Source organism: Beta vulgaris, chromosome 3, assembly GCF_026745355.1.
Source record: "Beta vulgaris subsp. vulgaris cultivar EL10 chromosome 3, EL10.2, whole genome shotgun sequence".
In the NCBI taxonomy this organism is placed as follows: Eukaryota; Viridiplantae; Streptophyta; class Magnoliopsida; order Caryophyllales; family Amaranthaceae; genus Beta; species Beta vulgaris.
The window spans coordinates 7767622-7782247 of record NC_079204.1 but is presented as its reverse complement, the minus strand read 5'-3'; the positions used below and the strand labels follow the sequence as shown (position 1 = coordinate 7782247).

Genomic DNA, 14626 nt, shown 5'->3' with positions numbered 1-14626 from the left:
GTTATTCAATAAAACAAGACTGTTAAGACCAATTAAAGTAGGATTACCTGATGGCACATATAGAATGGTTGAATTGGTTGGCAACGTGATGTTAAACAATAAGATAACCTTGACTGGAGTGCTGTTGGTGCAAGGTTTTGAACATAATCTTCTGTCAATTGGAAAGATTATTGAACATACTGGTGTTAGAGTATTTTTCACTAAGGATACATGTTATTTTCAGGACCATTCTAATAATGGTGTGATTGGAATTGGTCATAAACAACATGGATTGTATTACTTTGATGTTGAAGGCTTGGATGATACTCAGAAGATTGGGAAGAATAATGCTGCTGTAAGTACTACTTGTAATGCAGTAGATAATCTTGATGTTGGTATTTCTTTACCTAGTAAGAGTTCTACTAGTATAATGAATAAAGGAAGAGACAATGTGTCTTTAGAGATACTTCATGCAAGATTAGGACATGCTTCATTGTCCAAAATGCAACACATTGAAGCTTGTAAGTGTGATGGTTTAACTGAATACAACTGTACAGTTTGTTTGCCTGCAAAGTTTCACAAACTTCCTTTTCCCACTAGTACAAATAAAGCTTCTGAAAATTTTGAATTGGTGCATATTGATCTATGGGGGCCATATAGAATAGTAGCTTTGAATGGGGCTTCATATTTTCTGACTATTCTAGATGATTGCAGTAGAGTAACTTGGACTTTTCTTCTTCACAATAAGTTATTGGATCTCACTGTTTTACCTGAAGATAAACAAGCTATTGGGTCAAAATGGGTTTATAAAATCAAATTAAAACCTGATGGGACAGTTGAAAGATATAAGGCAAGGTTGGTTGCCATTGGGTATCAACAAGTTGCTGGTCAAGATTTTAATCAAACCTTTTCTCCAGTAGCAAAGTTAGCCACTGTTAGGGTTGTTATTTCCCTTGCAGCAGTAAAACAATGGCCTCTATATCAACTGGATGTGAACAATGCGTTTCTACATGGATTTTTAGATGAGGAAGTCTACATGTTTCCACCTGCTGGATATACAAAGGCTAAGAATGGAGAAGTTTGTAAGCTTAAGAAGTCACTGTATGGTCTTAAACAGGCTTCAAGACAGTGGAATAAGGAGCTTAGCAGGTTCTTAAAGTCTATTGGCTTTAAACAGTCAATGCAAGATTATTCTCTCTTCACAAGATCTCTTCATGGACAATTTTTAATTGTCCTTGTATATGTGGATGATATGCTGTTGACAGGAACATCTATTTCTCAGATAGAAGATGTTAAATTGGGACTTGATCAGGCTTTTACAATAAAAGACTTGGGGCAGTTAAATTACTTTCTGGGTATTGGAGTGAAGAGGAATGCTCAGGGTATTTTTTTATCTCAAAGAAAATATATCACTGATATTTTAACTGATTGTAACATGGTTGATTGCATAGCTGCTCCTGCTCCTTTGTCAGCTGGTTTAAAATTATCAACAGAGGTTGGTGATGTTCTTGAAGATCCTGATGTGTATAGGAGACTTGTTGGAAGGTTGTTATATCTGGGAATCACTAGGCCAGATCTTTCCTATGCTGTGCAACATCTCAGTCAATTCATGCACACACCTAGAAGTCCACATTTGAGGGCTGTTATGCATGTGATAAGGTATCTAAAGGGTACAATTGATCAAGGTTTGTTCTATTCTGCTAAGTCAGATTTCAAAATTAATGCTTACAGTGATTCTGATTGGAGTGGATGCCAATTTAGTAGCAGATCACTAAGTTCTTATGCAGTTTTCCTTGGATCTAATCTTGTGTTTTGGAAGACAAAGAAACAACAAACAGTGAGCAAATCATCAACTGAGGCAGAATATAGGAGTATGTCCTCTGCTGCTTCTGAACTTGTCTGGGTTCATGGTCTTCTTGAAGACTTACAAATCAATGTTGCTCTTCCTATATCACTATATTGTGATAATAAATCTGCAGAACACTTAGCTCAAAATCCCATGTTTCATGAAAAGACAAAGCATCTTAAAAGAGATATGCATTATATAAGGGAGCAAGTGGAGGCTGGATTCATCCAAACGTTTCATGTTCCTAGTGCTGATCAACTTGCTGATATCCTGACAAAGGCCCTGAACTCTCAACAGCATCATGCTCTTAGTCTCAAGCTTGGACTTACCTCTTTGGTCCAGCTTGAAGGGGGAGTATAAGTTATATCTTGTAATTTATTATAACAGTTACAGCTGTACTGTTAGTTAGGAAGTTAGTTTGTTATAACTAACTATAAATACTCTCTTCTCTCCTCTATTCTGGGAATTGTAAAACACAGATTGTAAGAGTTTCTTTTCCTCTCTTAATAAGATTTCTCTTTCTTCTCTCTAAACTGATGGCAACATTGCTTAGCTAATTAGTTTCTTCACTATGACTTGTGTTTGTGACAAAATTTCAACCCCGAATTATACATCCTTTTTGTCTTTTTAGATCAGTTTGCAACTATAATGAGTGTAAATTGAGCAATAGCATCAGAAGATGGTGCTAGTACTACCGCGGTTGTGGACTCCATGAAGTTGTTGAAACCGCAGAAGTCATGATCTCCATTGAGGTAGTAGCTGAGCTTGAAATTTCGGCATCTGCATTCTCCATAGCTAAGCACTCCCTCAACTCCGCAACAATGTAAGTCATTGTTGGCCTATGTGTTGCAACTAACTCAACACATTTCTTAGCTAGTTCTGTTACTCTCCAAACAGTGTTGTAGTTTTCACCGATCTCTAGCCGTAGTCTTGGGTCCAATATACTGCCTATGTCCCCTCTTTCATAGATAGGTGTTACCCATTGAACCAAATTAACGTTTGTATTGTATATTATTGCTTTTTGCCCCGTGATGAGCTCTAGCATGATCACCCCGAAACTGTAAACATCGCTTTTCTCGTTCACTTGTCCTGTCAGATGGTACCTGTACTCGTAAAAGCAAGCTTTCTAAGTAGTTTTGAAAGGATAAGACGATGAGAACTATAGTTAATCCTCCGTTTCAATTTAATTGTGACGCTTTCTATTTTAGGAAGTATCAATTTAGTTGTGACACTTTCATTTGGGTAATAACTTCTCTCCATCTTTCTCCTATCACATGGGACCTTTTTATTTTCTTTCTCTATCTCTCTTCTCCTTCCGTAATTTTAAAAGTGTCACAACTAAATTGAAATGGAGAAAAGTAATTGAAATCTAATTTTCTTTACAGCAATTTGTCTACCATTTGTATGTCGCTTTTAATTTTCTTATTGCTTAATTGGTTGTATTATGTTTCTTAAGTTTTAATTAGAAAGTGAAGGCCATCACATTAAATAGTAATGACCCATAGAATAACTTGGCACATAAGTGAAAAAGCTACAAGAAAGCACTTACTGAGGATCAACATAACCTGGTGTCCCAATGACCCTTGTCGTCTCTAAGTTTGAGACAAATTCCGCTGGGAAGATTTTAGAGAAACCAAAATCAGCCACTTTTGCCTGCAGATTTTGATTCAGGAGAATATTCGCCGGCTTCACATCTCTATGAATTATGGATGGGCTGCAACCAGTGTGCAAGTACTCCAATCCTGATGATCATACATACAATTAATTGTCTTTTAAGGCTATAAATATTAATCTTGCGTGCTGATAATAAGCAATATTAGTATGAGTATGTCTGATGTCCAAATCACGGGAAAGCACGGTCTTGTAAACCACCTGTTACGAGGAGAGTGATCGAGGGAGAAGTTAAAACTTACAACGACGAGGAGAAATAAACAAAGAAAGCCACTGATAAAGTATAGACCTATTCCTGAGGCCTTAATCATCAGCTTAAACTTTTGGTTGAGTTGGTCCTTTGACATGGTATCAGAGCCAGCGTGACAAAAAAGGTCACGAATTCAAATCTCATCCATTCTTTATTTCTCAGTGGAATATTTAGCGCCAAGTATGAGGGAGGCTTGTGCTGCATCCACACTTCAAGCCTAAAGGGCTCTTGCGTGAGGGGGAGTGATAGAGTATAGATCTATTCCTGGGACCTCAACTATCAGCTTAAGTTTTTGGTTGAGTTGGTCCTTTGACAATCACGAACTAGAAAACGTATGTTAAGTTATCCAAAACGTTCAAATTAGGTGAACTTTGCAACTAAAATAATGACATTATATAATATTTTTAACAACTAGGACAAAAGAAAAAGGAAAGTAAGTGTTCAAACTATTCTGGAAGTCAGAACATAGAGGAAGTACTAAATTTGATGTTGTCATAAACGCAATAAAAGATACCCAAACATGACGGAAAGATATATATATATACAAATAAATAAGATGCATTCGATGAACACCTTGAGCTGTGTCTAAGGCAATTGCAAGTCTTGTTTTCCAGCTTATAACAGCACCTACGTTTTGGTCAAATGCTAATTAGTTAGATACAACAATTAATATATTTGTTAGTAATCTGAATAAGATGCACGCAATAATGGTAGAGTTGTAAGATTAGTCATTAGCCCCACCAGAGAGAAGAGCTTTCAGGTCTCCTTTAGACATGTACTCGTAAATAAGTGCCAAGTTGCTCCTCCCTTCTTCAGAGTATCCAATCAACGAAACCAAGTTCTTGTGATATATTCTTCCCAACACTTTGATCTGTGAGTAGTTTTGTTTTCGCATTAGAAAGAACAAAAACAACTGTATTCTTTTGGCGACTGTGTTTGGAAACTGTTATCACAATGTCAATCTCCCTATACTAGCTAGTATTGATAATAGTTACTAACCTCATTGCTAAATTGCATCGGGGCATCGTTCTTAGAGAGCACCTTGACCGCGACTTCTCGATTGTCATCACTTAATCGGCCATAGTAAACAATCCCATAGCCACCTTCACCAAGTATTCTTTGAAAATCTCTTGTCATGTCCTTCACTTGAGAGTGTGTAAATCGTGCCAATTGTAGCCTAGCTTCTTCAATGTTAGGCTCCTTTTCTACACCTTCTACTGCATTTTTATTCTCGCGGCCTGTAAAGAATGTCAAGATATGGAATACTTGCAAGAATTAGAGGCACTTCCTACTATTGGAATATGCTTCAAAATTGATTAGTTAATTATGTTTCTAATTTCTAGTGTAATGTCATTCTTAATCAGAAAGAAGCTTATTGGTATATTCGTTCTAGAACAAATTGGCTAATTAATGGGGATCGGAACACCCACTTCTTCCACCTTTCTACCATCTTTAGAAGAAAAGCTAATTAATAAAATTCTTTCTCTAAAAGACGACGGGGGGAACATTATCTCGGACCCTACTGAAATTAATGATCACATTGTTAACCACTATGAGACGTTATTCCGTTCGGAACAGAATAATAATCTACCAGATATTATTTCTAATGAATCTATTAATTGTAGTGATTTTCCTTCTTTGCTTGAATCTATTAATTGTAGTGATTTTTATATGATGACTAACATTTATTACGATACATTGTATTAAGTCCCAAATGGTTTAATATTTATGTTGGTATGGAGGCCCAATCATACTAAGAGGCCCATAATAAAGAGTCAATGACCAGAAACCCATAAAAGAAAGTCTATAGAAGTCAAGAATGTTCAGGAGATGGAAGCCAATCAACATGAAGACGTGGACAAAGACGTGGGTAACTATCAATCTGATCATGGAGCATGCAAATTACGTGGGTATATTGAAATTAAATGTGGCCACTCTAGTGCCAGAAGAAAGCAGTTATCATTTATGATTCAAATCATTTTCCTCCAAAGAGGCAAGAAAGTTATGCATAATGATGAAGTATAAATACAAGAAGGATCAATTGAAGGACAACAAACACAACACACAACAACGTGCAATTTAATTCCTTTCTATCGTAGCTTTAACTTAGATAAGCCAACCTCCTTCTAGGGTTATAGTTTAGCTCCTAGACTTAGAGCATGTACTAAGTGACAAGTTTGTTCATCTCCAGTTTTAGCCGGAACTCATGGAGGTATTCATCTTCGTGTTTTCCCTTTAATTGTCCAGCCTGGTTTATCTCTATATGTGTTATAGAAAATCTTTCTAGAAGTTTGTGATAGAGTGGGAGTATTCATCTCTGATTAATAGATAATTATTGCGTTTGTGTTCTATTTAATACTTATCGCCTGAATTTATTAGGCGTTGTAATTTAATTAATTTAGATTACAACAAAGTACGTTAGCAAGGTTTTAACTAATTAAAACCGGTAATCCCCAGGGACTAAGACTCCCATGGCGCTCAGTATCTAACTATTGAGTGTGCATTGACTTGTTTACAAAGTCAACCGACTGATTTTGCACCAACAATATATATATATATATATATATATATGTTTGATAATGTTTTTATATACTTGATAATGTTTCGGACTTCGGAAATGAAACAAAACATTAACGTTGTCTAACTTCAGCTTTCAAAAATATGAACAACAATGCAAGTTTTTTTTAGAGACAGTGGAGTAATAACTAATTTGTAAATGGAAATGTATATGACAATGTAGGTTTAAATTTACCTGATGATGATAGTGACGGTGGGTGCCGCCGCTTCCACAACCAAAAGCCACCGAGGAGTAATAAAATTACAATGACGGGTATCAGTACGGCAATAAGGACCTTAGACCGCTCTGGCACAATAATAAACAATGAAATCACATATATAATGTATTAGGTAGAGTGCATCCATCATACATCCGGGTGTACTGATACACCCAATGCTTTTTTTTTTTCTTTTTTTTTTTGATCATTTGTGTTGTGCATGTACATGTTATGTTTAATGCACATGTTATGTTTTGATGATGAAAATTAATATAATATGTTGTAGCATGAAAGTATGTAACAGTTGCAACAGATGCATGAAGAAAGAAATTGATAAACGAAGACTTTGAAGAAAAGAAGAATCAAGAATGAAGTTTTAGTTTATAATTTCTTAGAATAGTAACTTTAGATTAAAATGTAATATGCTCAAACTTGTGATATGCTATGTGTCGAAATATAGATTATATGATATTAGTATAATTATTATTTTCTTAGAGTTAAGAAATAAATAATTATGTTAATGTTATATGTCTATATAAAAGGAAATTAGTTTTCAAAATAAGGGAAATAGATTTTCGAAATCAGAAATAAAAAGGGATTAAGGAAAAGAGTTTTTAGAAAAAGATTTTGTAAAACCGAGTTTCTAAAAGATTTTAATAAAAATGAGTTTTTGAAAAGATTTTAATAAAAATAAGATTTTGATAAAAACGAGTTTTTGAAAATATTTTAACAAATCAGATTTTGATAAAAACGAGTTTTTAAAGAATTTTAGAAAAAGAAATTTTGAAAAAAACTGTTTTTAGTAAAAACGTGTTTTGAAAAAAGTTTTAAAATGAATTTATAAAACGTGTTTTAGAAAATATTAAAATCAGATTTATTTTGGAAAATATCTTTTTGATAAGAAAACAGAATTTGAGTTGAAAAAGAAAATCTAATATGGAAAACTTATCTTTTTTAGTTTAAAAGATAAAGATAGAAAAAGATAAAGTTTTATCCCTTAAATCAAGGATTAAAAGATAAAGATATTTTTAAGTGATTTTCGTCCTAACCAAGCCTATAAAAGGGAATCAGAATTCACTTTTAAATCTCACGTTTTCAGAGAGAAAATCGAGTCTAATAAAAAGCTGAAAACTATTTCCTTGGCACTGAGCATAGCACTGAGCTGATTAGGTTTAAGTTACTATTTCACAATTGTAATTGTCCTCTATTTGCTTGACTAAGAAGCACATCTTTGAGGATCGTTCTTTCTTGTAACTTTTACATTATAGAGAGTGTCAACACTTAGAGTTAAGTGTTGGGAGTCATTACTAGGGTTAGTAGTGAGGGGAATCGTATTGTATCAAGAGTTTGATATTATAGGATTCAAAGAAATAAAAGAGTTTTTGTTTCTTGTGGACGTAGATCTCAGAGGTGAGATTGAACCACGTTATATCTTGTGTCAAATCTAATATCTTTTAAGTTTATTATTCGCAAAAACACAAATTAGCAATTTTCGAGTGTTCAGCTCAGAGCCTGGCACTGAGCTGTGAAAGGATTTTTGCGAAAATCGATTAGATTTCACCACTCAATTCAACCCCCCCTTCTTGAGTGTTCCCTTGGTTCAACAAGTGGTATCAGAGCAGGCTATTCTCGTAAGACTCACATCTAGAGAATAGAAACCATGAACACACAAGACGACTTCGTGACAAGTATTCCAAGTGTCCATTTTCAACGGGAAAGATTATGGATGGTGGAAGACTAGGATGAGGATCTACATTCAAGGTTCTGACTTTCAATGCTGGAGAATCATAAAGACTGGCCTCTCCTATTCAAACAAAGATGCATGAAGGAAACCTGATCGACAAGGAGGAAGATAGTACAATTCTGTTGACTATGGAAAGCCGAAAAGAATTCAAAGCTATGAGTATTCTCCAATCTGGAATTGGACCTGATGAATATTCAAGAATCTCGCATGTACTACAGCTAAGGAAATCTGGGACACACTGGAATTGGCACATGAAGGTACAAACGAGGTAAAACAGTCTAGGATAGATTTACTAGTCCATGAATATGAATTGTTCACAATGAATAAGGACGAATCTATTAAAGATATGTTTACCAGATTCACACTAATAACTAATGAACTAAGATCCTTAGGAAAAATCTATTCTTCTGAAGATTTAGTTAGAAAAGTGTTAAGAAGTTTGACTAATAAATGGCTTCCCAAAATCACTGCTATTCAAGAGGCTAAAGATCTAACAAAACTCTCACTAGAACAACTAATTGGTTCTTTAATGACCATGAACTTGTTTTAGATCCTAAATCAAATGAACCAAAGAATAAAGGGTTGGCCTTAAAAACTGAAGTAGAAACGGATGATAGTGAAAGTGATGAAGAAGTAGCGTCTCTAACTAGAAAGTTTCAAAATTTCTTAAAAGAGAACAGGAGCAACAACTTCAGGAGAAGTGGAAACTTCAAAGGTAAAGGCACTACTTCTAACCCTAAGAAAAGTGCTACTAACTCTGGTTGTTTCAAGTGTGGTGAGTTGATCACAGGATTAAAGAATGCCTTGTGGATGAAGAAAAGCCTAAGAAAAACGAGAGCAGTCGAAGAAAGAGTACAAGAAAGCTATGATGCGGCAGTCTGGGGAGACTCGGATTCTGACGAGGATCAGTGCCAGCTCAGAGCCACGAAGCAAAATTATGTCTGAATGCTGTACAGACAACTCTGAAGACGGCACTGAGCCATGACGACTCAATCTATGCTTGATGGCTAAAAGTTCGAACCCTCTTGAAGAGGAAGAAGACAGTGAGGTAAGTCTAACTTCTTTAAAACCTTCAATTCATCTTCTTTCAAAAGTAAGCTTGTCATTGCTTGAAAACGTAATTGATGATTGTCAAAACATGAATGATAATTTTGATACATGAAAAAGGAAATAAAAAATTTGACCAGGCTAAAAATTGGATTAGAAACAGAATATAAGGATTATTGAAAGAAAACAAAAACTCTGATGAAAGGATTGACGAGAAAGACTTAGAGATAAACACACTAAAACAGAAAAGACTCTAGTTGATAATCTCGTAAATAGCTCAGTGCCAGTCACTGAGTTCGAAGCTGAAAAATCTAGTCTTGAGGAACAAATTGAAAATTAAATCACGAGTTGAATGATCTTAAGAACTCAAGACAACAATCTAGAATTGTTCCACTAATGCTGCCTAGTGATGCAAAGATGAGAGAAGAGTTGGATAAAGTTAAAAGAGACTTAGAGACTTCCCAAAAAAGAAGTAGTGATTTAAATACCTCAGTTGAATTTTTGGAATCACAACTTTCTATTGCTAAAGATGCACGAAAAATGGACTAATGGGATGAATGCTCTAAATTACTTAACTTGCACCACAAACAACATGAACAAAACTGGATTAGGATATCTGACCAGCAACCAGTGCCAGGCTCAGTGCCAGAACCTTCGAAAGAGACTTTCGAAAGAGAAAATACGTGGGCCTTCCTGAATATCTAATTTGCAATTTTTGTGGAAATAATGGTCATCTAATTGACGACTGCAACAAAAAGAAAAATCGAATTGCAAAGAATGTCAAACATGTTACTCAAATCTGGGTTAGGAAAGACATACTAGATGCTCAACGTAAGAAAAAAGGACCCAAGCAAATATGGGTTCCTAAAACAAACAAGTAATCTGTAGAAAAAGGTAGCCCTTGAATTTATTTGTACTGAAGACCAAATAGCTGATATTTTCACTAAACCACTTGCTCGTGAAAGATTTGAAAAACTTAGATTAGCTTTGGGATTGATTTCTGGTACTTAGTTGATTTATGTGCTTATTTGACCCTTTACATGCTAAGAGTTCGAAAGATTATATCTACACTAAGTCAGATTTTTGATTTAATCCAAGACTCCTGAAAAGGCTATTGATGTTGTCCTGATAATGACACCTAAGTTGCTTTAAGAAAATTCCATGAAAAACTCCAACAAAAGTATCATGTTTATAAAAATATACATTGATGTTGCTTTGATAAAACTAAATTAATTTCAAAAATTGGTTTTCAAAATTGTTTTTTTTAAAAATGTATGCAAGGTTGTTAGAGGTGCATAGTGAACTCAAAGCCCAAACACAATCTCACCACCAACTTAAACCAAACAAGTAAACCCATCGCCCATTAACTCCGACACCCCCGTCAAAACCTTCGCCTCAAAACTGCTGGCCACGAAAAAAAAAAAAAAAAACCCGTAACAAAACCACCTCGAACATCCAACTGGAAAATTCCGATGACTTCCGCTGCTACCACCTCACAAATACGAACGACCCTCCCTCCTCCTCTAAACGCCCACGAGTTTCGGTGTTTGTTAGAGTGTTATCCGGTCGGATCTTTCCCACCGAGTGGCTAGGTAATTAAGCCTTCTAGTATTCTTCTAGAATCTATTCAAAATCATGGGTGGGAAAAATTACTCGTTTTTAATGATGCTTTATATGAAGAGGAGATTTGTCAATTCTATAACAACCTAGAAATTTTCCGAAAATTTTCTTCTCTCCTCCACTGTGAACGAAATCGTGATAACTTTGTCTGTGGAAAATCCTGCTGAAATTTTGGCAGTGCTAGTGATACACTTGCGGCACAGCGACATCGCCAGCTTATGTCTAAACCATAAACAACTTTCCTTTGATCCCAGTTCTACTCTGTATCTTTGCATATTCCTTGTAGTTTTTGGACAAATTTTTTGTTAAAACTGTTTTTGATACTTTTGGATGTTATTTGGGATTATTCTGAAGATTGTGAATTGGTGTTGGTTGTAGCACCAGCATCACTAGCTTAATTAGTTGAGCTATTGGATTATTTTAAACTCTTCTGATTTGTGAATGATTTTTTTGTCTTTATGTACTTTTTGAGAATGAAAAGGGGAAAAGAAGGTATATAATATTGACTTTGTGTCTTGATGATATCCTAGGTTGAGCTAATGTGAATTGAATATAAATGAGCATGTGGGACAAAAGTGAATAATTGAATGCTATTAATCTGATGTACGGATAGATTCTATAAAGGGTGAATAATCCATGCATTGTTTGAGGGGGAACAAAAGTCAATATGCATACTTTGAGGGGGAACAAATGTTTATTTAACAATATTATATTTATGGTTTGTCATCATCAAAAAGGGGAATTTGTTGTGCATGTACATGTTATGTTTAATGCACATGTTATGTTTTGATGATGAAAATTAATATAATATGTTGTAGCATGAAAGTATGTAACAGTTGCAACAGATGCATGAAGAAAGAAATTGATAAACGAAGACTTTGAAGAAAAGAAGAATCAAGAATGAAGTTTTAGTTTATAATTTCTTAGAATAGTAACTTTAGATTAAAATGTAATATGCTCAACTTGGTGATATGCTATGTGTCGAAATATAGATTATATGATATTAGTATAATTATTTTTTCTTAGAGTTAAGGAAATAAATAATTATGTTAATGTTATATGTCTATATAAAAAGGAAATTAGTTTTCAAAATAAGGGAAATAGATTTTCGAAATCAGAAATAAAAAGGGATTAAGGAAAATGAGTTTTTAGAAAAAGATTTTGTAAAACCGAGTTTTCTAAAAGATTTTAATAAAAATGATTTTTGAAAAGATTTTAATAAAAATAAGATTTTGATAAAAACGAGTTTTTGAAAATATTTTAACAAAAATCAGATTTTGATAAAAACGAGTTTTAAAGAATTTTAGAAAAAGAAATTTTCGGAAAAAAACGTGTTTTAGTAAAACGTGTTTTGAAAAAAGGTTTTAAAACTGAATTTGAATAAAACGTGTTTTGAGAAAATATAAAATCAGATTTTATTTTGGAAAATATCTTTTTGATAAAAGAAAACAGAATTTGAGTTGAAAAGAAAATCTAATGTGGAAAACTTATCTTTTTAAGTTTAAAAGATAAAGATAGAAAAAGATAAAGTTTTATCCTTAAATCAAGGATTAAAAGATAAAGATATTTTTTAAGTGATTTTCGTCCTAATCAAGCCTATAAAAGGGAATCAGAATTCACTTTTAAATCTCAAGTTTTCAGAGAGCAAAATCGAGTCTAAGTAAAAAGGCTGAAAACTATTTCCTTGGCACTGAGCGTAGCACTGAGCTGATTAGGTTTAAGTTACTATTTCACAATTGTAATTGTCCTCTATTTGCTTGACTAAGAAGCACATCTTTGAGGATTGTTCTTTCTTGTAACTTTTACATTATTAAGAGTGCCAACACTTAGAGTTAAGTGTTGGGGGAGTCATTACTAGGGTTAGTAGTGAGGGGAATCGTATTGTATCAAGAGTTTGATATTATATGATTCAAAGAAATAAAAGAGTTTTTGTTTCTTGTGGACGTAGATCTCAGAGGTGAGATTGAACACGTTATATCTCGTGTCAAATCTAATATCTTTTAAGTTTATTATTCGCAAAAACCAAATTAGCAATTTTCGAGTGTTCAGCTCAGAGCCTGGCACTGAGCTGTGAAAGGATTTTTGCGAAAATCGATTAGATTTCACCACTCAATTCAACCCCCCCCTTCTTGAGTGTTCCCTTAGGTTACAACAATTTGGAAGTTTCAAATGAACAATGAGTAAAAAATATCCTTGGATGTACCATGAACATGGTATACTTCATGGTACACCCTGGTGTGATAAAAATTCCGGTATTAGATACAGTAGAATTTTAGGAAGATTTGCAAGTCCTAAGGTTGCATATTACCTCGTTGGGAATCTGGATTAGAGGATGGAAGTGGAGCAGGTGGTACTGGAAGAGATCCATGTAGCTCGAACCCAATATTGCAATTCGGCGTAAATAGTATGGTGTTGGACCATAGTCTCATCTGCCTAAGAGCATTCTCTAGGCATCTTTCGCAAAGGCTACTACTAATATAAGGACTACACTGCGCAAGGCCGCGAAGTGTAAGGAACAAGGATAGATTGGCTTCATTTGCGGCAAATCCAAGATGTTTACTCTTATAAGCAGCAGCCTCGTTTATGAGATTATACATAGTAGTATTGAAGAGCTGACGGTGTGGTTCAAGGACCGGGTCGCTTACCAAACTACTGGTGTTGTTATTGTGCCGTCGCTTAGGCTCTTCCTCGTCTAGGGAGAAGATGGTGTGGTTGGCATAACGTAAAGTGCAATATTCATACCAAACAATCCCTTGTTTCTTAAATTTGCATTTATCTACTACTTCTTGTACTGCATCCTTGATGCATTTATAGCATGTGTTGACATCAATGTCACCTCTGCAGTAGTAAAGAGCGTATAATGGATCAGCGCCTGTGCCGTTGGTGAAGTTTGAGTAGGTTCCAAAGGCGGTATCAACGGCGAGTTGCGTGGCGAAGGTGTAATCAAGATTTGCTTCAAATGTGCTACCTGAGCTGTAGGAATAGCCATTATTATCTGCGCAATCATGATATGGAGGATTCTTCTTGTCGTCGCCCGTCGAAGCACTATATGTGGGCAAAAATAGTAGCAAGATGAAGATGATGATGAGGCCCATCATCTTTCCAGTTCCCAACACAACTCACTATCTAATTGTTGTAATTTGACATAGGTTTTTCTTAGCTTTGATCTCGTTGACTTGTTTTTAGCTCAGGTTGTTTCTGATAATGCATTTTGGGTACTAATTAAACAAAGTCAACCCCCTTCCCTCTAAAAAAAAATCAAATAAAAAAAAACCGATCCCTTTCATCTTACTTAGACGATTTCCTCATTTGGAAAAAAATGCATTTTTTTTTGGAAAAATCATTTTAAATAAGTTAACTTTTGCACGTTCTTCTTAAAATAAGTCAACCTTTCGATTGACTATGAATAAGTAAACATTGTATCTACTTTTGTTATAAATGAGTTATATCACAATGTCATCCTATTAAATTGTGACACGTCTCATAATTTTAACCTCATTAACTTGTTTACAGCTGAGTTAGATACAAGGTTAACTTATTCTAAAATAATCAAAAGATTGACTTATTTTGAGAAGATCAACCAAAGGCTGGCTAATAAAAAACATTTTTTTTTAATATTTTGTGTTTATCTACCTTTCAAGATTCTTGTCTCTTGATGAAAGTTAAGGCCTGTTCTCCCCAGCTTATTTTCAGTT

General features: G+C 34.6%; 2 protein-coding genes across 2 annotated transcripts; both read right to left on the bottom strand.

Annotated features, from left to right (window-relative positions):
* Nucleotides 1-2516: 2516 nt before the first annotated feature.
* LOC104888625 (probable LRR receptor-like protein kinase At1g51890) lies at nt 2517-5019 on the bottom strand. Its single transcript, XM_010673650.3, has 5 exons — nt 4746-5019; nt 4488-4617; nt 4320-4373; nt 3375-3567; nt 2517-2928 (listed from the first exon to the last, which is right to left on the bottom strand). The coding sequence occupies exons 1-5, from the start codon at nt 4881-4883 to the stop codon at nt 2517-2519; spliced, it is 927 nt and encodes a 308-aa protein (XP_010671952.2). The 5' UTR covers nt 4884-5019.
* An 8203-nt stretch (nt 5020-13222) lies between these two features.
* LOC125495451 (cysteine-rich repeat secretory protein 57-like) lies at nt 13223-14026 on the bottom strand. Its single transcript, XM_048640123.1, has one exon. The coding sequence runs from the start codon at nt 14024-14026 to the stop codon at nt 13223-13225; it is 804 nt and encodes a 267-aa protein (XP_048496080.1).
* Nucleotides 14027-14626: the final 600 nt, after the last annotated feature.

Coding starts and splice junctions, on each gene's coding strand:
- LOC125495451 (XM_048640123.1), bottom strand. CDS start 14,026: ATGGGCCTCATCATCATCTTCATCTTGCTACTATTTTTGCCCACATAT.
- LOC104888625 (XM_010673650.3), bottom strand. CDS start 4,883: ATGACAAGAGATTTTCAAAGAATACTTGGTGAAGGTGGCTATGGGATT. Junction 3,568..4,319: donor TGCCTTAGACACAGCTCAAG/GTGTTCATCGAA, acceptor TATGATCATCAG/GATTGGAGTACTTGCACACT. Junction 2,929..3,374: donor CCAGGTTATGTTGATCCTCA/GTAAGTGCTTTC, acceptor TTACGAGTACAG/GTACCATCTGACAGGACAAG.